Source organism: Pempheris klunzingeri, chromosome 5 (genome assembly GCF_042242105.1).
Source record: "Pempheris klunzingeri isolate RE-2024b chromosome 5, fPemKlu1.hap1, whole genome shotgun sequence".
Lineage (NCBI taxonomy): Eukaryota > Metazoa > Chordata > Actinopteri > Acropomatiformes > Pempheridae > Pempheris > Pempheris klunzingeri.
In genome coordinates, this window is record NC_092016.1 from 25,611,350 (window position 1) to 25,638,476 (window position 27,127).

The window sequence follows — 27,127 nt, forward strand, 5'->3', positions numbered from 1 at the left end:
CCTCAAATGCCTGAACTCTCTCACCTTCCTTCTGCACCTCTTTTTCACTCATTTCCTCCATCTCTCTCTCTGCTCGTCCCTATGGAGCGTCTCAAAATAGCAGCCAAGGGAAAAGTGGGTCAGCTGTTGTGTGTGTGTGTGTGTGAGGAGGGTGTGTGTGTGGGTGTGTGTGTGTGTGTGGGTGGGGGGGTCTGTGTATAGTGAATTTGTCTGTGTGTGGAACAAACTGTCAAATGACTGGACCTCGGTGTCTCAGGTTTTTCGTCTTTTTTTTTTTATTGTTGTGCCACATTTCCGAGACAAACAGCTGATTGTGTTTGCAGACACTTGTATCATGAGGTGAGCACCACATATGTAACACACTACAGGGTGCAGTCATACATTTAGCTTTTTCTTATGAAAATAAGCAAAGAAATAATAAAGAAATAGCAAACACCCATTAATATATTGATCCTTTAATCTACAAAATGACTAAAACTAGTAAAAAATGACAAAGTTATGTCTTCTACTGGTATTTTGTCTAAAACTCTAAAAATTGCTTGACCGATTTTCTGTCATTGACTGATTAAATGTATGTGTAAGCATCTCAGCCTTCTCATTAAAGACAAAATAACTGTGAGGAGCTCTGGTTTTATTGAAAAAAATGCCCATGGAAACTAAAGCTTGGTGTACTTTCTGTTGAGAGTTGGTCTCTTTGAACTCGTATTTTTTCTACAGATTATTAAGTTAGTATAATGAAGTCAAGGAAACTCAACGTTAATTCAAACTCAGCGTTAGCCAAGCCCACGCTCCAGTCCAGGGCTCCTCATAAGACAGAGACAGGAGCAAAGCAACACGTGGTGTCTTGTCAAAATGCAAAATATTGCTACTTATGTTCAAGTAAAACAGCCTCAGACTTAATCAGATGTGATGTGATCTGGTCAAAGATACACTGCATTATGGGAAATGTAGGATTTTTTTTTTTTTTTTTTTAGGAGAGTTTAGCCCTTACTACGGACTAAAAGTTAGGATATCTCAATACTAAAACACGGCACTGACCCTTTAAGTTCAAGTACGTTTTTATTGCAAATAATAAAAGATTAGAATAAAAGAGAAAGGAGAACAGAGACATGCAGCATGGCAAAACTAACTAATAGACCCTTCTGATACCGTCAGGAGTAACTAGCACCACCGACCTCAGTACTATCTGTAAGCAAGTTTGCCGCCAAAGAAAAAAATCCCAAATAAAAACATCCTTAGAGACAAAAAAAAAAAAAACCCGTAGAGATAAAACTCCCAAGTCCTCAAAAAGAGTGTTCTCAAAGGAAAGCCCTTTGGCAGCGCTGCTGGTCAAAGATGTCTAAACCTCGTTATACCACCACGTGATTGGAGCACATAAAAGATCTCTGTCCATTCAGAGATCACTGTGTACAGTGAGACTGTATGCAGGGCTGCTTTATTTGTAACAGTTGGAACAAGGCTCTGACAAAAGAAACGTATGTGTATGCGGGCATCAGCGTCATCACGAAGCTTGCACTTTTTTAGAGAGCTTATTTGGCGCCATGACTTGATTTGCATAATGAGTAAACACGCAGTAAGCTCGGTAAGCTTTGGTAATCGGGGCGCAAAAAGCCACAACCTGATAAAACGGCTCGGCCTGAGCGATCACAAAGTTTTCTTTAGAGGGAAGGATTGTTGCTGTTTTGATTAGCAGTGTCCTTTACCGCACAGCGCCTGTGTCTGTTTTCAGCTGTGTGCAAACTCGGCTCATGTGGCCCAGTGGTTGATCTAATTATCTGCTATGTGTTAAACTAATACAGTTAGGCCTAATGGGTCCCATCCAAACAGCACAGGAGGGGGCTGCTGAGACGGCTCCAGCATTATCAAACAACCACGAGAGGTGGTGTGTGAGAACGGAAGAGAAGACGGCAGACATAATGTCGTCCGGAATGACACGCAGAAGCGTTTTCTGATCCGACGCACCCATCGACAGGACAACAGCTGTTACGTGTTTGATGATGTGACGAAGACGGTTTGGGGAAAAGATCACAGCTTGTCTTCAGATAAATACTTTGCTGCAGTCGGAGGAACTTCGTCGTCACGGGGCGCAGTGATAACTAGGTGGTCATGCTTTTAATGAAGGCGACAAACTGGGATTTTGCTCGCTCAACCTAAAGTATCACGAGGCTTCAGCAGTTTGAATTAGCTGAACTTTAAAATCAGTATCTATCGTTTAATGTGTCCCAGCAACAATCCTACATGCAGAGTCTTTTTTCCTACTGAAGGAATGTTTTCAGTAAAAGCACTGTAACTCTGAACTGTACTGTTTAAATGTTGGTTGTTCCAGCTACTGTATAAATAAACAGGTGGAGTACATAGTACAACCTGACAAACTAGCCGTAAAAAGCAAACTGCAAACACACACACACACGTCTGCAAACACACACACACACACACACACCACGTCATCGTCATACAGCCTGCGTTGGTCTCCAATCCCCACATCATTGGCGTTTTAACATACAACATTTTTCTTCAGGTTTCTGTTTCACAGTGGATTCTTTTTATCCGTGTAAACGTCACTAGCGTTAAAGAGCTTTACGTTTATGAACGTCGCGCTGCTGGAGACTCTTTCGCTCGGGCTGCTCTGTGCTCTCTGTCGCCGCGAGACGTGGCACAGCAGCCACACCTAGTTTGTCACGGTTTGTCAATAGATGGGATCCAGGGGCCCAGAAGAGAAACAACACTTAAGTGTCGCTGCTGCTGGGTAATTTATCATCGGGGCTCCGAGACTTCAGATCGCCACCTTAGTAGATAAATGTGTGTCGTCATTTAAATTTCCTGTATGTAAAAAACAATGGCCTTTGCCCTTTCTTTTGAATATGTTCTGTCAGCTGGGTTAAAGGTGCTGTTAGATCATACTGAAGTTGTTTTATGTCACATGTGCTGTATGTATATAATTATTTGAATGTTTCACCGATCTGTTCTTTGCTCCTCTTCTTAGGATTCAAGTGTCCTGTCTGCTCCAAGTCTGTGGCGTCCAATGAAATGGAAGTTCACTTCATCATGTGTCTAAGCAAGCCTCGCCTCTCCTACAACGGTAAGGGACGGCCTTTGCTTCTGTGCTTCCCTTTCCCTTTGTATGACAGGTGGCGTCTGGAGATCTGGACCTCGGGAGGACAGGCCCGCCTCGCTGGCCCTGGCTTTTCAACATTATACACCTTTTCCATACTTATTGCGTTCCAATATTGCTTCCGAGTCTCCCGTCGCTGCTGCTGCTGCGCTGATGAATATTCACGACGGGGTGGTCTACAGACTGATGCGCGTTGTCGGGCCAGTCCTTCCAAAAGTTGATAAATATGAATGAGGGGAAATGAGGAAAATCATAAAAATTCATAGAATGAAGTTTACCTGACAGGAGCTGTGAAGCACTCTGGGAAATACAAACACAACTGAGGCTGCAAAGACCCCTAATGGCAATCAGCCCTTTCTGTAACATGCAGCCTCTTTAGTTTCACAAGATGTTGCCGGTCCCACCTGAGGCTTGTGTATTTTCTGCACAATCCGCAGGTCCAACTCTGTAAGAAGCCAACAGCGCAGTGAGTCAAACAGTGGCAGGTGTAGCACCAATTACCATACTCTTCTTCTTCTTCTTCTTCTTCTTCTCCGTAGACCTGTTGTGGTTCTTTTAGGCTGGTGTGGGAGCTGCTGGGGGGACTCGACGCTCCTGAGTCCCCGACTGATAATATCCATAATGAATTCTTACTTTGGGCCGGTGCACTCTGTGACACCAGCGAAGATAAATAAACATAAAAAGGCTCAGTAAAGTGCTGCATGACCTGCATTCAGCCACCAGGATTAGATCATCCTTTGAAGGTCCAAACTTAGGACTAAAGTCTACAGCTCTGGCTTTGTCAGTGTGAACACGAAACAGACCAGAACTAAGAGGGAATTAGATTTAGAGCTACAGCTGTGAAACCTAAAGGCGGCTTTGTCACGATTTCTTATCAATAAATATCTATTGTGCAGCATTATAGAGAGCTAAAACTTCGCTCCACTTTAATCATTTCTCTCAATCCTAAAACATCATTAGAGGGTGACGACCTCTCCTCTTTATCACGAGCGATAGAAAACCCCCTCCGGCACACAATGAACGATAAGATCTGGATTGCTGAAATGCTGGAGCAAATGAAACACCTGGATTGGCAGCACTGGCGGTGGCAGACGCAGAGGCTGAATGACACCTACAGCAACTCAGACTGCTAGTTTAGCAGCGAGTTTGAATCCAAAAAAAAACCACAGCGATTAGCGCAAATATGGAGACGACCAACACGAGGAGCTCCACTGCCAGCTGTCAGGCAGGGAGGATGAGAAGGACGGTCAGAAGAGCGACGCAACAGCAGATTTAAATGCAGGAACAGTGCAGGGAGGGTTTCCTTCATGTTAACAGTTAACTTTATTCAGCAAACCATTGCATTTTCCAGATTAGTATTTATGGCACTTGCGTCTCTCTGACCTTTTACACTGTATTCAATATCATTTTACAAATGAATCAGATGGGATCGCTGCCAAAAAAAGAGAGAAAAAAAAAACTTTTATATGATCGCCCCTTCTGCTTTTAACACATATTACTTTGCCAAACGTCTGAGCTCAGACGCTTGCAGTATTTTGCGTGCTGTCAGTACAAGTTCATAAAGTGTACCGCAGTGTAACTTGGGGATGAGTGCTCAGCTCGGTCTCACTGGGCTTCCACGTGATGTAAAAAAGAAGTGTCAGAGTGCAGGGCTGCGGGAGCCGGCGGTGTGACGTCTTCTACTTTGCTTTATTGATCGTCTGTGTGGTGCCGCTGTGTGTTGCTCTGTTAGCTCATCGCTCACTGTCTCTCCACGCTGCCCTTCTCTCTTCCTCCCCGTCATTGAACCACCGGTTGAAGGATTCGATTTTGCGACCTATTACTCCTTAGTGCGTTTCATGTTTTGGAGGAGTGTTACCTGCGATTAGCTGTAGTGAATCATGGCCGTGAAGGAATACGGCATCGTAAAGGAAGCTGGTCGACCAACCAGTGAGTGATGAAGTGTCCCTGGTAGATCACTGGATCGCTGGCTGTTCCACACATGATGTACATTTAAAGTCATTTTACCACTAATTCAGTACAGCTGATACAGTTAGGCGTGTTCTGAAGGACTATTTCGGGTCAACACCCACTTATTACAGCACCGCTTGAAAATGCAAACTACTCGTATAGTACAGTTTCTGTGTTTCCTCTTTTTATGCTTGCGGCCTGCTAATATAACGTATGCTAAAATGTTGGCATTGAGCTCCACAGACAGGCTGATTCCGTTGGGGACGAGATTTATGCCTGAATCCAACGCCAGTCTAATCTGTAAACCCTAATTACCCAGAGATGCTCTGATGCTTGGATCTGAGTTTCCCACGCGCCGCCGTCTCTCACAGGCCCTGAGCTCACACGCCATATGTGGTTATGTACACTTATACATCGCTTTTCTCAAGTTTGGAAGGGCCTGCCTCAGAGGCTTGATTCGTTGCAGTCAGATGGCTGAGAGGACTAGTCTGTATTTTGTGAATGGTCTTTTGTCCTCTTTACAAATAGATGTTATTTTGTATGAAGGGTTTGTATGAAAATGTTTCTTCCACGGAAAACAAAATTCTGTACAACCAGACTGAAAGAGACAAAGACCCCTCTGAGTAACAGCTAAATAAGAAGATACGATATCATCGCTCAAGTCACTGGTAAAAGAACCGGGAAGCTTACCATCGAAATCTGCTTCACTGTACAACAATGCCTCTGACAAGCTGGAATGAATGGGCGTGCTGCTCTAGCAAAGCTATTCTTAAAACTTCACAACAGAAGTAGAAGGTTAGCCCAGGGTTTGTTGGGCCTGAACTGGATCTCATGATATCAGCTGGACATGCTATGGACAGACAAATCACACTGCAGAGAACCTAAAGAAAAAACGGTTTCAAAACATTTAGAGCCCAGTTGCATCACTGTTGTGTTTCAATAACGATCTCAGGTCACTCACACTTGTCTGAACTGAAAAACATTCAAAATCAAAGATATGTTCTGCATTCTGCCCTGCCATGAAACACTGTGGGGATATCTCTTCTGTTGGGGCCGATTTCAACTCTAAATAACACTTTTACTTGTCTGAATTCAACTGGTTTTGTCCAAATTGCCTTTACTGTGTCATGAACACTGCTGGAGCCTCCTGCTCCTAAACCCCACCCTCCTGCACACACCCACCCCTCCGCTCATCTTCCTCTAGTTCACCATCCACCCCCCACCCCCCCACTGCATCATCAGTCTGCCAATCAGCTGCCAGCCTGTTCAGTCTGCCACTCACCTGGTGTTCCTCAGCTCATTAGTCCTCTCAGTCGGTCTGTCGACTTCTTTGCCAGATTGTTGTTAGAGCCTCGTATCCTCCCTGTCTGTTTGTGTTTTTCTGGACTTCTGACCTGTACCTGCTCTCTGGCTCTTCTTTGCCAGACGTCTGCCCCTGCCTGGTTGCCTGGATTTATGATTTTTGACTTCTGGAACGAACAGTACTGTTGTCTGCCTTTACCAGTCAATAAAGTCACTGTGCTGCCTAACCCCTGCCTCTGGCCAGTGAATCTGCATTTGGGTCGTCTGACTTGTGACATATTGAAGACAGGATAAAAGACATCGATGTGAGAGGTGCTCCAAACTTTGTGTATATGCAGTTTTTGGTCACTGTAATTGACCCTACTGTCCATATACTGTATTACCTACATTTCCACGTCTCAGTGAGTCCCTGTGCTCCTCACAGCATACTTTTAAGAATACACTTCTTACACACGATATAACAATGTGGACTTTGTCCCCCCCAGCACTTACAGTGGAGTCTTCACAGTCAGTGTGGACAGGAGAAATCATTACATTGACCAAAAACTGTTGAGTGCTGTTTTAAGACACACTTGTGAAGATCTGAACCTGTCCATAACACCTCTAGCTATTTCTGTCAATACTGGGTGGGCTAATTGTCACGAATTATCATTAGGGCATGGATCCATTACTGTGGGCTGAAGCAATCGTTCCCAAAATGCAGCCGAGCTCTCATCCTGATAATGGAAAAAATGCCTGAGAGATGATGTATACTGAGGTATTCTAATGCCTTACCCGGTTTGAGGCTGTTTTTAATTTTGGAGTCTGTCAGTCCATCTCAGCTTGAAAATAATGATCCAAAGTTCACCTTTCTAAAAGGCTCCTAACTCTGATATGACTTGGAGGGAGGATGTGAGTTGTTACTGACCTGCCCATGAGGTTCTAACATGATTCATTCTTATTGTTTCCATAGTGATACTCATGGCTGTTCATGAATGAAATAAAAATATACAGGAAGAGCAAAACAAGAGCCGGCAATGCTGCTGCAGACACACTGTCTACCTTCCAGTCCGCTGTTTGTTCTCTTGAGCAGGCTGCTCTTTTAATTATGACCTGGGCTGCCGCTCCTGGTTGCTTGGAGACACATGATTGACAGCAGTCATGTCCGTTCGTTGCCCCCAGCAACTCGCTGATTGACAGTTACTTGGTAGACTCAAGACTGTGCACATGTATGTCTGATCTGGAGCCTGAAGGTCACCTTGTAGAAGTCTGTGTGTGTGTGTGTGTGTGTGTGTGTGTGTGTGTGTGTGTGTGTGCGTGTGCGTGTGCGTGTGCGTGTGCGCAGTGGGGCCTGTGTTGCTGTGTTTCTGATGATAATGATAATGTAACCACACAGACTTAATCATGTAAAGTTGTTAGAGGGAGTTGGAGGAGGGAAGTAATTTTACAGCTCCACAAATAGCAGTCAACTAGGCCCCCACAAGGCCAGTGCAGTAAGAGATAATGTAAGTTTCAAGCCTGCAGCTGAATTCAGACTGTGTGGGGAAAGAAGATTGAGTGACAGAGACAGAGAGAGGAGAGTGAAACTGTCTTAAGGAAGATGGGATCCAGAGTGATGGAGTACCCTGATGGCTGATAACGGTCGAGAGGAGAGAGGGTAAAAGGAGAAAGACTCACATAATTCCTCTTCTTTTTTTCTACAGCTCTGTCTGTCCTGTCACTCTTTATTTCCAGCAAATTACTCTCTCTCATTCTCCCTCTGTCCCTCTCTCCTCTGTGAGTCTGTCTGTCTGTCCGGCTCTGCTCCCGCTTTGCAGTCTCTCTGTAATTTCTCTCTCTCTTTTTTCCCTCTCTCTCGCTGTCTGCCCTCTTGGGGTTTTGAGACCCACAAAATGGGCAGAGCTGCAACTTATCTCATTTCCCAGCATGCTAAGGGGTCTATTGTCAATCACCTGGGCCTACTGACTGTCATCTCTGAGCGAGGTTATTACACATGCACACATAATAATAATAATAATAATAATACATTTTATTTTTAGGGCGCTCACAAGGTTGCCGTACAGAATACAAATAAAACATACAATAGAATAGATAAAACAGGTGTAAAACAGGTATAAAAACAACATTGACAATATAATCAGTCTCTTAAAGGACCACTGACTCATTTTCTCAGTATGTAATATTAGCGCCAAGTCATCTGCATACATGCTCTACCTGTCTGCAGCACATGTTACTGCAGTTTTAATAAAGTGTATTTAAAGACCCACAGTGGTGCTTTTTCATGTTTCAACCAACCATCTTCATGATTTAGTATATTTTATGGTCAAATACACAATACAAACAGGTCTTACATATATATCATTATCTTCCTGGCTGCCCTGGCTTCCCATTAATTTAATGGAAATGATGTTACCAGCACTTAAAAGTTGCCTGAGATGGGTAGTCAAAGACAGTGAATAATTTATTTTTGTTTGTCAGTTTGATTATTATCATAAGTTCATTCTGCAGCTAGCTGGACTGTTCTGATGAAGCCTGGGGGTCTAATAGAGAGCTGAAGTCACAGTGTCACGCCTGGGCCATAGACTGTCTATAAGAAGTGGACGTAGCCACTGTGATGCCATGTTGTGTGGACTGCCCTTTTAAAGCCTTGAGTTTGGCAGTTTGGCCGTCGCCATTTGGATTTTTTGGAGCCAGAAGTGACGCTTGATTTTTTTTTTTTTTTTGTGCCTGTATTCTGCAAAGACTAGTCCTCTGATTAGTTACTCACAAGGTAGCCCCACCAGAAGCCTACCCTGCTTTATCATCTATATTCTATCTCTAAACAGGATCATAATTTACTAAATGAACATCATGCTGTATTGAAGAAGACTTGAAAGTGGCGAGTGATACCTTAAACGTAATAAATCAAGAAAGAAGAAGGGTAATTTCCTCATAGACTTCCATACAGTTGGACTTCATTTTTACTTGCATGTGTTATTTATGGTTCTCGTTGGAGTCGGCACCCTGCATGAGAATGAGTGAAGCAGATGAGGGTTATAGGTAGCACACTGAGTCCACGTGAGCTGACCACTGGATCTTTTCTGGGCTTCGACTTTGCGTGATGATATTTTAATGCCTCTCACTAAATATAGCCCCTCGCACAGAGAGGGAGAGGGGGAGGGAGAGGGGGCCACGGAGAAGTCAGGAGGGTGGCATGGAGACACAGAAATCAGGAGAGTGTGCGTGTGAGAGAAAGGTAAAGACAAAGGTGAGACATGCAGTTTTCCTCTCGCAGCTGAGGTCACAGGAGGACACAGGAAAAGACATGAAAGAGGGAATTGAGTGCTGTGCTTCAGAGAAGCAAAGAGCGACTCCTCTAACTCATAATTGATGTGAAGGTGTTGGATGCCAAATGTCTGTTGGCAGTCAGCAACCAGCAGAGACAGCTGAAAGTCAAGAGGGAAACAGGCAGGTGAGGCGAGAGCTGATGAATGAGAGACCCGGGCAAGTCTGCACGACCTGAGAGCCCACATGCAGAGTTTTACTCATGCCTCATCCCATTTCTGCAAATTCTCATTGTATCCTCATTTCTTACATATTGATAAGGATGTAAACGTCAGTCAGTCCATTCGTGTGTCCCTTTGTCCGCCCAACACTTTTACTCAGAGGAAGGATATCTTGGCAACTACAGCCAGATTGCAACGACATTTAGGGGTTTGTTCATGATTCCCAGAAGATTAAACCTAATGATGTTGGTGACCTCCCGTCCTTTCCTCGAGTATTCATCAGAAGCATTGATCAAACCTAACAGACCGATTGGCATGGAATTCACTGAGCGTGTTCATGCTCCCCAGAGGGTGAACCATTGTTGAACACAGTGTTAAGCATTCAAATGTTAGACGCTCCATAAATGTCCCTCCTCAGCAGAGGATTCCAGCTCAAGCTGTCGCCACTCTCATCACTGATACTTCTAGTGTTACTATCAGTCCAGCACTAGTAAGGAGAGACACAGTTAGCAATTAGCTGGTGAACACAAAATGTAGCTGCTAAATGGACAAATCTTAAGAAATCGGTCTAAAAGGAGGGTGAATATTGGACTTCATAATATATCAATGTCAAAGCAAAAACAAATCAATTAAAATATTTAAGAATCTAATGCACAGAATATCATGAAGCTTGGTTAGGATTTTCATGCTGCTAGTAGGATAAACACTTTTTTTGCTGTCTTCCCAGAAGACTGACGGTAAGTGTTCTAAAGGGACATATGTTTACATTGAAGGGACAAAGACCTCTTGCTCCCTTAGTAAATTATGATGGGAGCAAAGGACACATTTCTGCCTGGACGCCTCTTCTCCAGCTGTTCCTGGGAAGACCACTTTTCCTTGGTCCTTGGGGGTTTCATTTCAAGGCTTGTCGGGTTCGTGGCAGGTTTTCTGAGGCTGTGTCCAATCCAACTCTATTTTGTCCTTCGAAATTGTAGGTCAGTGGGATCCTTAGTTGTTCTTTTCCACTGGTTCCATATCCTGAACCACGTGTTTATTATTGTGACCATGATGACAAAGCTCCCCTAAACCTAATTAAGTACCTGCGATCTTTCCATAAACCTAACCAAGTCATTTTTATGCCTAAACCTAACCAAACCTTAACCATAGCTCTTTCGTTATCAGTGAACGGCTCTTGAAGGAACAGAGAAATGATGTGGCTCACTCAAGGGGCCACCGACCAACAAAGCATTTTGTCATTTAATTTGGAGGACTTGTCGACTCGTTTCTTCAACCATTTCATAAGAAAATTGCAGACTACTAGGTCTTCAAACTTCCAGTCTGCTCGTAAGTGTTGTACAGTATGTTATGCTGCAGTGACCCAGTTTCAGCTTCAGGGAACTGGGTATTGGGTCACGTGCTGGCACATCAGGGGTTAAAGCTCACTAATGTGGCTTGAAGATCATGCTAGGCATTATGAATTTAGAAATACAACCTTATAATCAGCTCTTAAGTTTGTTTGGAGTCAGTGGAGGTTGAAACTGCTAAAACAGAGGTGATGCACTCTTATCTGATCCACTTAGAAGCCTGGCAGCTGCATGTTCTGCTGCAATCGATGTGGAGGGTTTTGGCTGAGGCAGGAATGGATTGAGTTAGGGCTCTAACTTTATGCAGATGACCTGATTTTTTTGAACATTTCACAGGTGACGGAAACAAGATTGAACAACCCTCTTAACTTGATTATTAAAGCCGGGGTCAGATGGTGACTTCAGATTTAATACACTCTGCACACAACAGTCAAACGGGAAGAGTTGTTTCTCTTAAAGGACTGCACAGACATTTTAGGGAGTTGATTAATCTCTGAGTCTGTCCTGGTTGGATTAGTATGATATAGATATTGGAGGAACAGGAATAGGAGGAGTAGAGGCGCCATGTTGTTATCAGACAGTTTATGTAGATTCCTGCGATTTAATCTGGAGCACTCTGTCGGAGAGATGCCGGGTGTTTTTCAGGGGGGTGACAGAGGACGGAGGGATGGAGGGACGTGCTACAGTGAACAATGGAGTAATGGAGAGGGGTCAAAAGAGGAGAGAGAGAGGTAGAGGGAGGGCGGGAGGCAGAGAGGGAGGGAGGGAGGGAGGAGGAGAGCGGGGTTATGGGAGTTTGTTGAGGAACTAAGCTGATTTGCAGTCTGAGCATATGTCTTTTGTCTCTCATTCTATCTCACAGTACCCCCCCCTCCACATCTATCTATCTATCTATCTATCTATCTATCTATCTATCTATCTATCTATCTATCTATCTATCTATCTATCTATCTATCTTCTCATTTCGCATCTCTGTAACTTCAGTTTCTTTTACTTGAATGATCTCTTTGGACAGCGTTCATGTTTCATTCGACAAATTGCCCACTATCATTCTGGCACATCTTCAAAACTCGATTTTTTTTCTGGTATGGAGGCAATAATGTGTGACATTTTCACATGAATAAATGTTAATGTCGGTTCCTTCTGTGGCAGCTCAGCAGTGATTGAACCTTTGTCCAGTAGAGGTGTGAAGTAAGTGCATTTGTTCAAGTGCTGTACTGAAATCTGGTCGCCTTAATTGAGTATGACTATTTCACGAGACTTGATACTTTAATATATGTAACACGTTGTTAAATCTTCGGCTTTCGTATTTCTATATTTTTGTTATATTTTTATCACGTTTATTACATTTTTATGTGCGCGAATGAATTGTTGTGGGAGGAATAAAGCAGACTGAATTGAATTGAATACCTACCAGTGAACAGACAAAGGGAAGAGCAATGATAAGCAGGTTAAAAACATACAATCAAATACACCCAGTCGCTTCGGCACCAAAGATGACGCGGGGAAAAAAACACAAGCAGCTAATTGGTGCCAAGCTGCGACCAGCTTGGCTTTTAATTGACTCACTGTGGATTAGAAGCTGGGGGTTTCTGCTTCTGCTTTCCCAGCCAACCAATCCCAAACTGGAGCAGTAGGCAGGCTGCAGTCTTTGTAGCTGCCCCCTACAGTGACAGATGAAATGAAGTGTTTTGAAATAACATGTTGTACTACTTTATCTGCTTGTATTTCAGGTTTAGAGTTTTATTTGTTGCATACAACTGCATTTATTTATGTTTGCATGAAGTAAATGATTTCTTGCAACCAGGCTTTCTGTGCTGTTGTGCATATGTTATATATTAGAGAACATGTAGCCTTTCTATCGACTAAAATATTCCAGAAGCTCAGTTCTTCAGGTATCTCCAGGCTCACAGCTTCACCCTGCATTACACATTTCTGTTCCCTCCAACAACAGCAGGACCGAAGAAGATGCAATTCTGTGCCTGGACCACAATCGAAAGGGGAACATTTCTATTATCTACATCAGGATGCAGATTATCGAAAAACCCTTCGGGTCAACTAGCTTGGTAATGTGTTGCCAAACCTTGGCAATACAGGACAAAATGAATCATTATTAGCGGTTTATGTGTATGTGCAGGAGAGAGAGACGGGCAGGTGTACAGGATGCAGGGTGAGGTCAATCAGAGGCAGAGCAAGGGCACGAGTTTTGTTTACCAGGGGCTGAATTTCGCAAAACTGAAGTTGGCCCTGAAGTTAGCAACAACCTGAGCCCAAATAAAGCACATTAGCTCAGTCTTTTACTATTGGAAATGTAGTGAATAATAACTAAAGATTAATTGTCGCTTATTTAGTCATGCTTAATCAATGTTTAATGTAATGCTGAATATCTGAAGCCAAGTGTTCAGGGGCCATAAATGTGAACGTGCACGGTAATAATCGACTTGCAGTGCAGTAGGTTAACACCGCGTTTGCCATTCTTATTTCATTTTTCATTCTTCCCATCTTAGCCTTCACTAGAATTGACTGAATGTAAAATCTCTCTCATGAAAAAAGAAACTCTATAAACTATGTGATATTTACATTGCCTTATGCAGTCTATAGCCCAACACTTTTTAGAGCCTAGGTTCATTACATTAAGTACTTAGAATGAAAGTATTCAGTGGTGAATTTCCATATGATGGACGCTGCTATTTTCCTACAGTGGAAATAAACTCCAGGCTCCTAATTCATCTTGAAAGTCCTTGTGCATTTTCTCTGGCACAAGCAGAAACTAACCACAGTATGTGCTGTGTGTAATGCACCAACCTGCTCTGCTCACTGCTGTCTGCTGTGTTTGATATGCTCTTGGAGTCTGAAATTGTCGCTGTGTTTGGTGCATACTGATACATGTCCTGCTCTGTGTTTGTGTGTGTGTGTGTGTGTGTGTGTGTGTGTGTGTGTGTGTGTGTGTGTGTGCGTGTGTGTTTGCGTGCACTTGCCACTTTAGATGATGTGTTGGCGAGGGATGCCGGTGAGTGTGTGATCTGTCTAGAGGAGCTGCAGCAAGGGGACACCATAGCCAGACTGCCGTGCCTCTGCATCTACCACAAAAGGTGACACACACACACACACACACACACACACACTTCTATATTTGTGAGGACCCTCATTGACATAATGCATTCCTCACACCCTCACTCCAACCTGAACCGTCACATCTAAATGCCTAACCCTTACCCTAACCCAAACTAAACCTTAAAACCCAGTCTTAACCTTTGAAGTTGTGAGGACTGGCCAAAATGTCCTCACTTCGCAAAAATGTCCTCACTCTTTTTTCCTGGTCCTCACTAGGGTGCAAGTACAAGAACACACACACACACACACACAGATTTGAGTGTGCCACTTATATCGTTTTGCACTTCTTCTAATTAAATCCACTTACTGCGCTCCAATAAAAACACTCCTTAAAAAAGGACAGTGCTTGTAGCCTTTGATTTAGAGATTATTCATTTAATATCTTTAGACAATAAATGTTCTGTGTGTAACATTTCCAAACAGCGATATATCACTGTCAGATTAACAAACTGATAATTACCACAAACAAATGACAACTGAAAGCTGCTACTGTTTCTCTGAAGTCTCACAGCTGATTGGCCATTACCCATCAACCCCAGTCTTTTTGCCTCTTGCTTTTACTGAATAACACAAACACAATGAAATATTTTTTGCTTTTTTGCTGTTCACTCCTAAAGTGCTATTCAGTACGTTCACTAAGTACAAACAAGACACTTTTCCCATTTTGTGCCATAAAGAAATTCTATTAATTTCCCCCCAATTTGACACAGAAACTAGCAGAAGTTTTTCCGGTGTTTTTAGAGCTTTGACAAGGAGGTTTGGAGATACATGTTTATTCATGTAAAATGATAAACACTTTACACTTAAATTATAAATTATATTTGACTTAAGTGTATAGTGTTTTGCAATCACACACAGCCTCAGTGTGTAAGTGTTAGGTCAGTTATGGGCAATATAACTGCATACACATACTACACTGTTGCCCATAAAGTTGGAATAATTGTTCAATATTCCCCAATCTTGTTAAAGCCTGAATCCACAGTTTGCAAAGGTTCATTGTGGTTTAAGTTTCACTGTGATATGTTTGGAAGAGTTTGATCAATAAAGTTGAGAAGATATACACTTTATTTATCAAGAATAAATCACATTGTCACAATCATTTCATGAGAAGAGGTAAAAAAACATTTGATTCCAACGTTATGGGCAACAGTGTATATACACATACACATATTAGAGGGGATAATAATGCTCAGTGTGAGCTGCAACACTGCTGTTATGTTTCCCTCAGGAGCTCATTTATATATTGTATATTGTGTATGTTCTGCTAATGTGGGAGTGCATGGATGCCTCCCAACAGGCCCATGTGTTACTTTAGCAACAATCCTCTGTAGTACTGAATCAATTTAAGACTTCTGTACAGTGTAATTCAATTGTAATCTGATGATCTCTCTCCTTTTTTCAAACTTCTCTTTGATCGTTTCCTCTTTTATCATGCTTTTGTTGTCTTGAATGTTGCTTTGGTGACTGACCCTGTGATTAGGCGGCCGTGAATGTTTGACCTGCACAGCTCAAGCATTTGCTAATCGTCCTCAGTATCTGCAGCTGCATTATAAAGACTTATCATTTGACAAAATGCCTTAACGCCTGTGCTGTGTGTGTATCTGCAGCTGTATAGACTCATGGTTTGAGATCAATCGGTCCTGCCCTGAACACCCCTCTGACTGACTGACTGACCACCAGGCCCACTATGAATACTGTTCAAGGTGAGATACTCATTGCTGTCTGAATGCTAATTATTGCAAGATAAGACTGCGCATGTAAACCAGTGTATAGAAGCCCACCTTGGCTTTGGATTAGAATTCAGGTGTGGTCCTTTCACCGTTCTCCCCCCTTAATATGATGGATTCGATTCATTTGACTGGATACAGATTGTAGAAATAATAAATAAGAAGAAATGATGATGTGTGTGGGAAGACCTTAAACATAACCAAACAATTGTTACATTTTGAAAATGAAAAATGGAAATAATGATGATATCTTTGTTTGTACAGGAAGTGGATGTGCTCACAATGTTCTCCATCTTAGTTTAGTGTGTCAGTGCGTTAGGGAATGGCATTAGTTTTGTAGGTATTTGGTCACCCACTAAAGTATGGAGCAAATTCAACTTTTGGCCCGATGTTGGTGCCAGATGAAAATTCAGGGGATCCACTGAGTCAGAAACTGAGTCAAAAACATCATGACAGTCCAGTAGTTTTTTTTAGATATATCAATCTGGACCAAAGTGGTGGACCTACTGGCACTGCCATCCATGGAGCCGCGCCCCTAGCATGGCTAAAAATGGAGGTTAAAGATGCTCAACTGTGGTAAAAAATCACGGTCGTTTGTGGAAAAAAAAAGTTCATACACCCTCTTTATATACACCTTGCCTGTAAAATCGTTAAAATTATTGACATCCATGTGTCTGTCTGTCTGTCTGTGTGTTGTTCCTCCTGTCTGTCTCCAGGACACCTCCGAGTCCTCCCACGGATATCTGGACACAAACGCAACCAAATCCTGATGAAACAATCAAAGCGATCAACACATACTTATCCGGACAGGATCCATCATCCTAACCAAGAAAATTATTCCTCGTGAACTGAACCAAAAAAACGTGACTGTCAAACCATCGTACATTAAAGGGCCCCACTCGAGGCCTCCATCTTCCGTCTGCTGAAGAGACTGCTTTACAGCCCCCACGCCCCTCCTTCCTCACCCGGCCTCCCACTTCTCCAGGCTAACTGAGTCCCTTAAAGGGCTTCATCTGCCTCAACTCCCCCTCCAACTCAAGCGGCCAATGGCCTCCCTGACATGCTCAGGTCCTCGCAGGCCTCCAACAGCTGGCCTTCCATCTTCTATCTGGATCCAGGCCTGTCAACCATTTGTGTCCAGCCCTCCCATGGCCTTAACTGGGGAGAGGAGAGGAGAGGAGAGGAGAAGAAGTAGAGCAGAAATTGGGCAGGAGGGAAGGAAACCATACAAGGAAGGAAGGAGGACGACGAGGATGAGAAAGAGAAGGAGGAAACCGACAAATGGAGGACTGTTGAGCTGCAGAAGCTTTCTTTGAGAAATAGACTTGTACATTATTTGGCGGGCCTCTCATCTCACAACAGGACTCCAACTCAGTGGCGTCCTCTCATAACAGACTGGGTCCCGGTGTGCTTCTTTCTCATAGTTCCTGCCTCAGTTCTGCACCCTTCCTCACCAATTTGACTCATAATGATCAAATCAAAAAGTCCTCAAAATGCTTATTAGATCTGGTTTGTGCACACCTGGGCAGGCAGGGAGGGGTGGAGGGTTAAAAAAGCAAAACAAATGGGATATCAGCTTATCTTGTATGTACAGGACGAAAGGGGAGGGGGGCGGGGGGGGGGGGGGGGGGGGGGGCTAAAGATGGACTGCGGGTGGAGAGGAGCGGTCTGAGCATGCTCAGTTCTGATGGGGAGGGACGGCAATGTAGTTTACGCTCCTACTGTGTAACGTGTGTTTGGGATGCTCCAGTGTCAGGCTTCACCCGGTATGTGTGTGTGAGTGTGTGTGTGTTTGTGAGCTTGGAACCGTGACAACATAGCTTTTGCTGAAGCCTAGTATGTGTGTGTGTGTGTGTGCGTGTGCATGCGTGTGTGTGTGTGAGACAGCGTGAAAGGTCAGTGAAGAAGGCTGACTGGGACAGTGCTGTGTGTGTCTGTGTATTGAAATGTTTACAGTGTAGATGTCCATGTTCCCTGTGTGTACGACTGGCAGTCCCCCCTTTACTTTGCTGATGTTTACAGCTACAGAGAAGCAACATGGCATATTGTAAATTACACATGTAACCTCTCTCGGTTCTTTCTTTTTAGATCTGCCAGATTTTTTTCATGTGATCATGATTAGTCATTTTCTCGTGAGAGCCTCGAGTGTGCGAGCGTGTGAGAGTGCGTGTGACTGTTTGTGCACGTATGTTCGAGCGTTTGATTCGAGAGGCACCTCTTAGTCTATGCTACTGTCGGATCCCCACATTGTGTTTCTGCTAGAGTAGGTCTGGCTGACTGCGACGGGAGACACTCAGACCCGAAAAAGGACTCTGTAGTCCCACTGTGGATCCACTGAACGGGGCTTATTTATTCATTTGTTCATATTTAACAATATTTGTTTAATATTCCAATCATGTGAGGTGTTACTCACTCTTCAGAATGCCAAGAGCTGATGTATGAAGACTACTACAAATCAACATACAAACAAACTGCATTTACAAAGCTACTGTAAACAAATGGTGGAATAAATTGTGCTAGATGACAGACTCTATTTTCAACTTTGATTCTGTGACCCATATACGATGTATACAAAATGAACAGCGCTGGGTTTCCCATCAGACACCTTAATCCTTAGATTGTTGTGGGCCTATAGACATGCAGTATGTAGTGTACCTGCGTTAGTCTAGACTACAGGAACAATCCACCCTTGAATCATCTCGCCCTCTTACACCAGTAAGAACTGCTGAACACACTCCAGGAGTTATTTTGGGATTGAATGTGATGTATCCACTTTCACACAAGCTGTGTGTAGTCTTATTTCATATGGTCCGTTTACTACATTTCCCAGAGTGCCATTTGCCAATCATTGCTGCCACGCCCATGATTTTCATTATCTCAACTTTGTTTCTGAAAAATCTGTTGGCATGGCTGATGTCACTAAAGACTACAATACCCATGAGCCTTAGCCACAATTACAATGGAGAAGAAGCCGGAGAATGATGATTTCATCTCCAAATGACCCAGAATTTAGTGAACTGCAAAGTGCAAAAAAATGTAATGTTGGAGATTTTATGTTTCACACTGAAACACACTTTGGGTGTTGTAGCTGATGTTTCTCCCCATGTTTTAATGTGCACAAGCGTTTACATTCAAATTTGATCAATTTAGCAATCTTCTAATGCCCAAAATATCTCCTCCCACCTGTAACTCTAACGGTACATGTCCTCAGGATCTGTCGTTTCCACACCTCCCATTCATTGTCTACGTCAGCAGCCATGCAAGACACTCTGGAAGAGCTGTGATGCATTTTGAGAGATGGAGTGTCAAGTTCCTCAATTACATAAAGTTGATATCTAGGCTACTTAATGTAAATCAGGGCTCAGGTCTCACCACCTCTGGAAACTATACCGAAAACCATAAACTAACCATTGTTGATCTAAAATGAAGACAGATTTAATAACTGCGTAACTAACTATTTCTACACCTTTCAGTGAATTATTTTTGTCGAAAGTTTCAAAATGAGCTGCTGTTTTGTCCTGGTTTGAAATCTGTGGGCAGACAGCGGCTGTGTGGGGCAGCGGTGGGTCGTCCAGGTTGGCGGTTGGATCCCGGCTCTTCTGAGTCAGCACGTTTAAGTGTCCTTGGGCAAGACACTGACGCCCAACTTGTTCCTGAAGCAGCTTCAATGTGTGAAAGAATAGTCTCCTCCAACTCAGATTCCTCCTGTATGAATGATGTGTGAATGTGTGAATGAGGATGTGATGCAAAAGGGCTCTGAACAGTCAAAATGACAAATACAGAACATTTACCATTTAGAGCCCACGAGTGAAACATCTAATCAGGTGCTGTCAGGAAGGGTTGTACAAGCATCCAATGCTGGGAAGTGGTGAGACCCACGTCCAATAAGCCCCTGCGGACATGTACCTTTACTCAAAGCATGATCCGTTTTCTTGCTGCAGTGCATTCTGGTCTGTTGAGGGTATTGAAGGTGGGCAAAAATGCACATTGCTAATAAGTAACACTGATTCTAAAAATTGAAAGAAAAAAACAAACTCCATTGTAGAAATATCCCAGTCAAACATGTCTTTGTCTGTTTGGCTAGCTGTCGACAGAAAGAGATCCAGTGTACCAAACTTCAAATCTGAGTCAGAAACACATCACAAATACATGACAAGCAGCTTTTTGTTGCTGAAACATTTAAGTGTGGATATTTCCTCAACATTACACTCTATGATAAACAGTGCTGAGACAGTCCCGATGAAAGAACATGTTGGTCCTAACTCGTCCACCATCGACTGCTGTTCCTCTGTTCTAAGTTGGTGGGTAAGAGCGGGACTGACTGCTGAGATGCTTCCAGGGAAAACCAGCCTCCGTGTGAATTTTCAGACCAAAACTCAAATGTTGGCAGGAAATCGCTGATCAGAGCTGACAGCTTCCCAACAGCTTCAGAGCATGATGACTGGCTCTCACTTCTACCAACAACAGATGATCGATCATCTTTTGTTTAGGATGTAACTCATGGAATCCAGCCAATACCCATGGAAGTGTGTGTGTGTGTGTGTGTGTGTGTGTGTGGAAAAAGAGGTGTCAGCCATCTACACTATATTCTCATCTTTTTAAATCAATCAATCACTCTAATTGTTGAGGTATAAAGTAAAATGATGATGGGCGGTGAAGTAGTCACCCCCTTGATTTTATCCCTATGTTTTATGGCTCAATAGTCACTTTTATAGGCGCTGATACCAGGAAGTGTGAAATTTAACACAAGCGAATGCAGTCAATTCCCAGAGGGGCCTCTGCAGTGCTCTGAAGCTGACAGGAAAACGGCCTCAGATGTGATAGGTTGAGAGTTAACCATTTACACAACACGGCCTGCTCTCTTCTCATACTGCACTAGTTATAGGGATTCCTGTAAAGGATGGATATTAAAGTCAATGCAGTGCATTTTGGGGAACCTTATCACTTTACTTGAAGTGCATTACTAGGTAAGCACTGGAAACATATGCCTGTATACGCCACTGTATGTATGCTTAAGGCTGCCACTAATCAAACTGATTCATTAAACAGTGGATTAGATGACCCCCCCCCCCCCCCCCCCAACGCTGGATGAAGCCTCTGCACGTACGTTGCCTGCTCAGCACCAAACCAATGTCAAAGTCAGTGACTAGCAGCTAAATAATAATACAAAAACGAATCAATGCAGCCTTAATAATTACATTCAGCATTAACAATCGGCATTAGAATGTATGACGGCGTCCATTAAAGCTGCATTTAGGATGTTAAAACACAGTTTTGTCTGGAACAAAAGTACAAACCGAGAGGCGGCAGCAAAAAGGGGCCATTAACTGTCATTTCAGTTCAACAGGAATTCAATTTCATATTTAATTTTAATTACATAACAGCTGCCATTTGGAGCGTCCGTCATGTGATGATGTCTAATATTGTGTCAGTAGAGTCTGAATTTGGTATGAAATTGAAAAGTATCAGAGTTTCACTTCTGACCATAACGTGGTTATCATGCCTCGTGAGCACCTCTTCAAATAAAGTGTTACAAGCCTGCTACCGCTGAGATCATCCCTGTTTCTTATTAAGGCAGTGACACATGGAGAGTTCAAGACGGGGGGGGGGGCAGTGGTAATTTCAGCAAGGACGGGGATCAACATCATGGTGCATTACAGTAGGCCATAAGAAGCCAAATAATAATGGTGACTGCTAACCTCGTTGCCTATTTGTGTGACACACAGTGTTCCCTGTGTATCATGGCCTGCAGCTAATGGAGGGGGATGATCTCTTTGGGAAGTGACGTGTGCTCTAGTCTGGTTTTTGTGGAGTGAAAATATCTAATGAGTCTCTCAGACCGCTGCTACAGTTGACAGTAGGCCCACTGAAGCGCCTGCCTGCCTGCCTGCCTGCCTGCCCACTCAGCTCGGACACCCAGCTACAGGAATACAGTACCTTCATCTACTCTGGCTTCATTTCATTTGACTCCTTTTTAGTTCAGGACTTTACTTTACTTTAGGGGATGTGAATGGCTGCCTGCTTTTCAGGGCTGCCGACTGACATGTTTGATGATTTTGATGTGCAATCTGTGGGATGAGTAATAATAATGACATATATGATAATCTATAATATTAAAAATGTCAAAATACAAAAGGTGACTGACCTTTTCTTCCGGCTGTCAAGGTTTGTCATGTGAAAGACGAGATAATGCAAGATTACAGTATGGATTAGCTGTCATTCTTCATTTAGCATCTGACAAATGTGATCAGAACAGACAGAGAGCTGGATGGAGGGGAGGAGAAGCGTCTAGCATGTTAATCAGTTTCCCTTCTTTTTCCAATTTAATACTGGAAATTCAAGGATGACAAAGCCTGTGAAGTGAAGTATTATTATTATTATTATTATTACAGCTCCATGGCTGCTAAACATTCTGACAGGAAGACTTAAGTGGATTTTAAATTTGTAATGGTAATATTCTGACATCTAATGGCTTTGTTCGCAATTGCACCTGACTTACGATGGCAAAAAAGTCGATTTTTGTAATTCATTTCACTGTTGGAAATCATCGGAGTACAGTATGTAACTTACTGTATGTAAATCCAACAACTTTAACAATATTTAACAAAACAGCAACGTAAAAAAGCAACAAAAAAACTATAATGTTGAGCAACAGATATTTTTAACTGACTTCGATCGAATTGAATCGATTGCTCTGGTCTAGACATCACAGCAGCGCTGTGATTGGTCGACGGGTCCTGGCGCCAAAACAGCAAAGAGGAAGAATTGTAAACACGAGAGGCTGCTTGTCTGTTCAGTGTCTGACTGCTGGAGAGCCACCGTTGGTCTTATCCGGGCACAACATGGACACACAGTCGTACCAACCCGTTCAGCCCGGGGTGGGAATGGAGGAGAGTTTCCTGTCGCTCGACGATATTTTGCTCTCTCATGAGAGACTTCCCATCCGGACAGACTGCACTTTTCCCCGGCTGGGATTCCTGGAGAAGTCGAGTGACACGCAGGACATACCGGAGGTTGGTAGGGTCACTTCGCAGAAACTTCACTTTAGCTGCATTGTTAATACATTTTTAAGGAGATGACTGTTTCCGCCAGAAGTATCGTGACGCCCAAAAGTAGCCCAGTCTTTTTGTTGTACCAAGAGAGCTACGCCAAACCTCATTCAATATTTATCAGTTTGTTCTGACGCTGTATTGGCATTGACTCGTGTGTGGTAGAAAAGTAATTAGGACTGCTAAAAAATAGATAAAAGCTACTTTTCAACTCGGCATATTTAATATCTGACTTATCAAAACGTCAACTATGTTATCATCCCGTGGAACCTGTGGTTTGCATGCAGATGTTAACACACTGTTTACAGAGATACACTGATACCAGCTACAGTAAACAGTCAAGGACATCATTATTAATATAAATTAAACGTCATCATGGATACTGCAAGTTTGTCAGGACCCAAAGTAACATTTAAATATTTGATCTTAATGAAATGCCCCAATTAAGCCCCAGCATCTGATAACACAGAGGAGGTACTGCTCCTACTTTACTACTACTACTTACTACTCCTCTTTCATGGCAATGCACTTCAGGTAACTTTGACGTCATGAGAGAGAATTTATGTTAAGTTACACAACACTTGACCTGGAACCTGAATGTTACAGTTCAAACTAATACTAGAGGTAAAGAAGAAACTCATAGTTACACATAGACACGCTGCTAGTAATTCTCTGTAGAGGGGAGAAGAAGGGAAGGCCCTCGTCTAGAAGTGTTTAGGAAGGACTTACTTCATACTGTGACATGGTAAAGTTTCACAGGACAGGTGTTAATAATAAAATGGAATCCCATTTAGCTACCTGAGTTTCAGGGTCCTGGTATTATGCATGCTGGCTCACTGTCACACTGTCACGACTTGCTGGGAAACCTGAATAGAGCAGAACCATGTAGTGCTGTGTGATATGACCAAAATCTCATGTCCTCATAGGTAATTTCATATCCAGATAACGATATATATCACAATATAGTACATTGTCTGTAAATAAATCACTGTTAAGAGTGTGATTTGTGACACAAGAAAGAAACTATAGAGCACAATATGAAATTGTGTATATATATATATTTAGTCATATTCGCACATTACTACTACTATGACATTTCAAAATGTCTGCTGTTAAGAAATTAATTTATTGACCTCAAGTAAGAGCAGTTCACATAAACGTGTTGCTGTAAGATGAGACTCATGGGATTCAAGACTACATATTCAGAACACCATCTCATATGGCTGCAGTATGGGCCCTGGGGGGCAGGGGTATTGACAATCACTCCAACTCTGAAATCTGTTTTCTTCATGTCAGGGTACAAAGATGGAGCTCCCTCTGTGGCTGTCCAAGGGACTGTATGAGAAGAACCGGAGAGTGCTGTCAGTCGAGCTCCCGAAGGTGTACAGAGAGGGCTGGAGGACTGTGTTCAACGCCGACTCCAACGTGGTGGACCTGCATAAGATGGGGCCCTACTACTACGGCCTGGGATCCCAGATGCTGCACTTTGACAGCCCGGAAAACCCAGAAATCGCACAGACGCTGCTGCAGGTGAACACCGTGCACAAACATGAACACAGAAGAGTTCATTTAAGATGAGAAGTTACCATGTAATGTTCTCATTTTAAATGAACTCTTCTGTGTGGTACCATGTACCATGAATATGATGCCTCAACCCCAAAGCTAACAACGTCTAATAATACCCAGGTCTACACTGGGCAACCATTAACACATAAATAATAAGCAGACAGGGGTACTTGTTGCACAAATTACACGTCATTTACAATGATTTATTTACTTCATCAGGGGCACAGCATGGCGCTGCAAAACTTTCAATAGATTCATGAAAGGAGTGTGTGACTATGACCCCTAGGAGGTGAGACACACAGCAGCAGCCCTTTCCTCTGATGGCGGCACATATTTAGTCTCACTTAATAAATCAATTAGTAAAGTTTTCCCTTTTCCACATTGTTTTAACATCAGTGGCAGCTACTGATGATTCGCTCTAGGCATTTGTTGTGTGAACTTACACACACGGTTAAAAGCACGTTGGCCACGAATCCAAATGACATTGGTCGGGTTTTACTGACTGACACTGTTGTGTTTGATATCAGTAAAGAACACTGGCCAGTGCCATGTTTATGGAGGTTATTACACACAGAGCCAGGGTAAGTGCCCCCCCTGCTTCCACTCTTTATGCTAAGCTAGGCTAACTAGCTGCTGGCTGTAGCCTTATATTTTAAGTGCACGTATGAGAAACAAATCAGTCTTCTCATCTAACTCTCTACTAGAAAGCAAATAAGGAAAATGTCAAGCTGTTCTTTTTGCAAACTTTTGGTGCACTTCAAAGTAAAATATTTGGAATTAAAAGCGATGCCAGCGGCAGAGCAGTGGCATCGAAAATACATGTGCTACACAGACAGTGATGACCCATTTTGGAGTTTTTTTTTTTTTTTAATCATTAGTGCAGGACTTAAGAAAGACAGATAACTATACAAGCTCACAATTTCCAAAACAGTTTTCTTTAAGTGTATCAATAAATGAATGTGCACTATGTGAATAAATATTTTAAAATACAACAGGTCAGATAACGCAGATTAAAAACCAACACAGCCACTGTGTTATTTAATATACTACAACTAGGGGGTGCAATCAGATCAGAGAACATGGCAGCCTGCTGGTTGTCTGGTGCAGCTGTTTCCAGGCAGATTGACTCAAATCTCATTGTCTGACAGACAAACAGAAACAGGGGGTTGTCACATACTGTGAGAATTCTCCATGGCTGTACGCACCACACCATATTTTCACACATGCGTTTGGCAGAATTGCCATTGTGCTTGTTTTTAACCACATGAAAATCTTCCTCAGTTCATGAGCTGCTGTGTTTATGTGATGGTTTTAACTCCAAATGAGTGAAACCTGAGCTTGTTATGAGCACTTGTTTGCAGTGCTCAGATGTACAGCTGCTGCTGCTGCTGCTGCTGCTCCGTACATTTATACAAATGATGGTTGAGACAAAAGTAGCTATAATATCATTCTGAATTCTGTCTGATGGCAGGTTTATAAACTGTATACCAGCTGTATTTCCTTAAAAATGTTGGAACTCAGTCTAACATAGTGGGGGCCAGTTCTGGAGACGCACTCTTTGATGTTTCAATATTTTTCATCTATTTTTTATGAAGATTATTTGGCCTGAAGATGGAGGTTACATGCCTTAAGGCAAGTAACCTGAAATTATAAATATCTGAGGTCTAACATTACTTTTTATATCAAAGTTGGCTGCTGGTTCACAAACTAGGTCACTCAGATTCAAATTGTTCCCAGCATACTGTAAAGTAAAATACCTCAGCTGCAGTACTTGCATAGTACGCTACACTATATACGCTGTCTTTTTCTTCTAATCTCATTGGTGGCAAACTGTTGACGTTGTCCTTGGTCCAGACGTTCATCGGCCGCTTCAGACGGACCATGGACTCCTCCCAGAACGCCTACAATGAGGACACGTCTGCGCTGGTGGAGCGTCTGGACTGTCTGGAAAAGGCTCTGTTCAGGTCGGGCCAGAGCGGCCTAAACAGCTTCCAGAGCTGGGAGAAGGGCCAGGCCTCGCAGCTCACCGCCTCCAGTCTGGTTCTCAACTATCGCAAGAGGAAGATGACCGATGTTCAGCCCTGAGCTTAGCACGCACGCAAAAGACACAGAAAGTAGTCAGAACCCAGTCAGCAGACTGCCATTTCATTGCTACACATAAACCCTTCCTCATCTGAGCCACGGCCCTGTGGAGCATAAATGTGTCTCCTATTTATTCCGTCACATTGTTTCCAACGATGCTGCAGAGACATTTAGGTAATCTGTGACTATTGATGAATTGTTTTCATTATATATTAAGTAAAGACAAATACAGTTTCCTTTTTTGGTGGTTGTATATCATTACGGATGGTTAACCAGAAAACTTTTACACTGGTCAATCAGGGTGGATAAAATATTCTGCTTTGGTGTGCAGAATTTTATATGTTAAAATAGCAACATTTCCCATAAAACAGTCCAAATCAGTGATTTCTAAACTGAGATGTTAAAGGCACAGCTGCCT

The 27,127-nt window shown here is 42.9% G+C and overlaps 2 protein-coding genes across 2 annotated transcripts in view; both read left to right on the forward strand.

The window, feature by feature from the left end:
* The window catches only part of znrf1 (zinc and ring finger 1), a 48,618-nt gene extending 31,036 nt beyond the window's left edge, over nucleotides 1-17,582 (forward strand). The window contains exons 2-5 of the mRNA XM_070831046.1: nucleotides 2,984-3,079; nucleotides 14,158-14,263; nucleotides 15,893-15,988; nucleotides 16,729-17,582. Coding sequence (XP_070687147.1) covers nucleotides 2,984-3,079; nucleotides 14,158-14,263; nucleotides 15,893-15,950 — 260 coding nt within the window. The 3' untranslated portion in view covers nucleotides 15,951-15,988; nucleotides 16,729-17,582. The remainder of the gene's footprint in view (nucleotides 1-2,983; nucleotides 3,080-14,157; nucleotides 14,264-15,892; nucleotides 15,989-16,728) is intronic.
* Nucleotides 17,583-22,792: 5,210 nt separating this feature from the next.
* Nucleotides 22,793-26,871, forward strand: gins3 (GINS complex subunit 3). Its single transcript, XM_070831373.1, has 3 exons — nucleotides 22,793-23,025; nucleotides 24,358-24,591; nucleotides 26,482-26,871. The coding sequence occupies exons 1-3, from the start codon at nucleotides 22,855-22,857 to the stop codon at nucleotides 26,710-26,712; spliced, it is 636 nt and encodes a 211-aa protein (XP_070687474.1). The 5' UTR covers nucleotides 22,793-22,854; the 3' UTR covers nucleotides 26,713-26,871.
* Nucleotides 26,872-27,127: the final 256 nt, after the last annotated feature.

What these genes read in the sequence shown, in the direction of transcription:
- gins3 (XM_070831373.1), top strand. Translation starts at nt 22,855, where the DNA reads ATGGACACACAGTCGTACCAACCCGTTCAGCCCGGGGTGGGAATGGAG. An exon ending in ACACGCAGGACATACCGGAG is followed by an intron (nt 23,026 to 24,357) that starts GTTGGTAGGGTC and finishes TCTTCATGTCAG; the next exon opens with GGTACAAAGATGGAGCTCCC. An exon ending in TCGCACAGACGCTGCTGCAG is followed by an intron (nt 24,592 to 26,481) that starts GTGAACACCGTG and finishes TCCTTGGTCCAG; the next exon opens with ACGTTCATCGGCCGCTTCAG.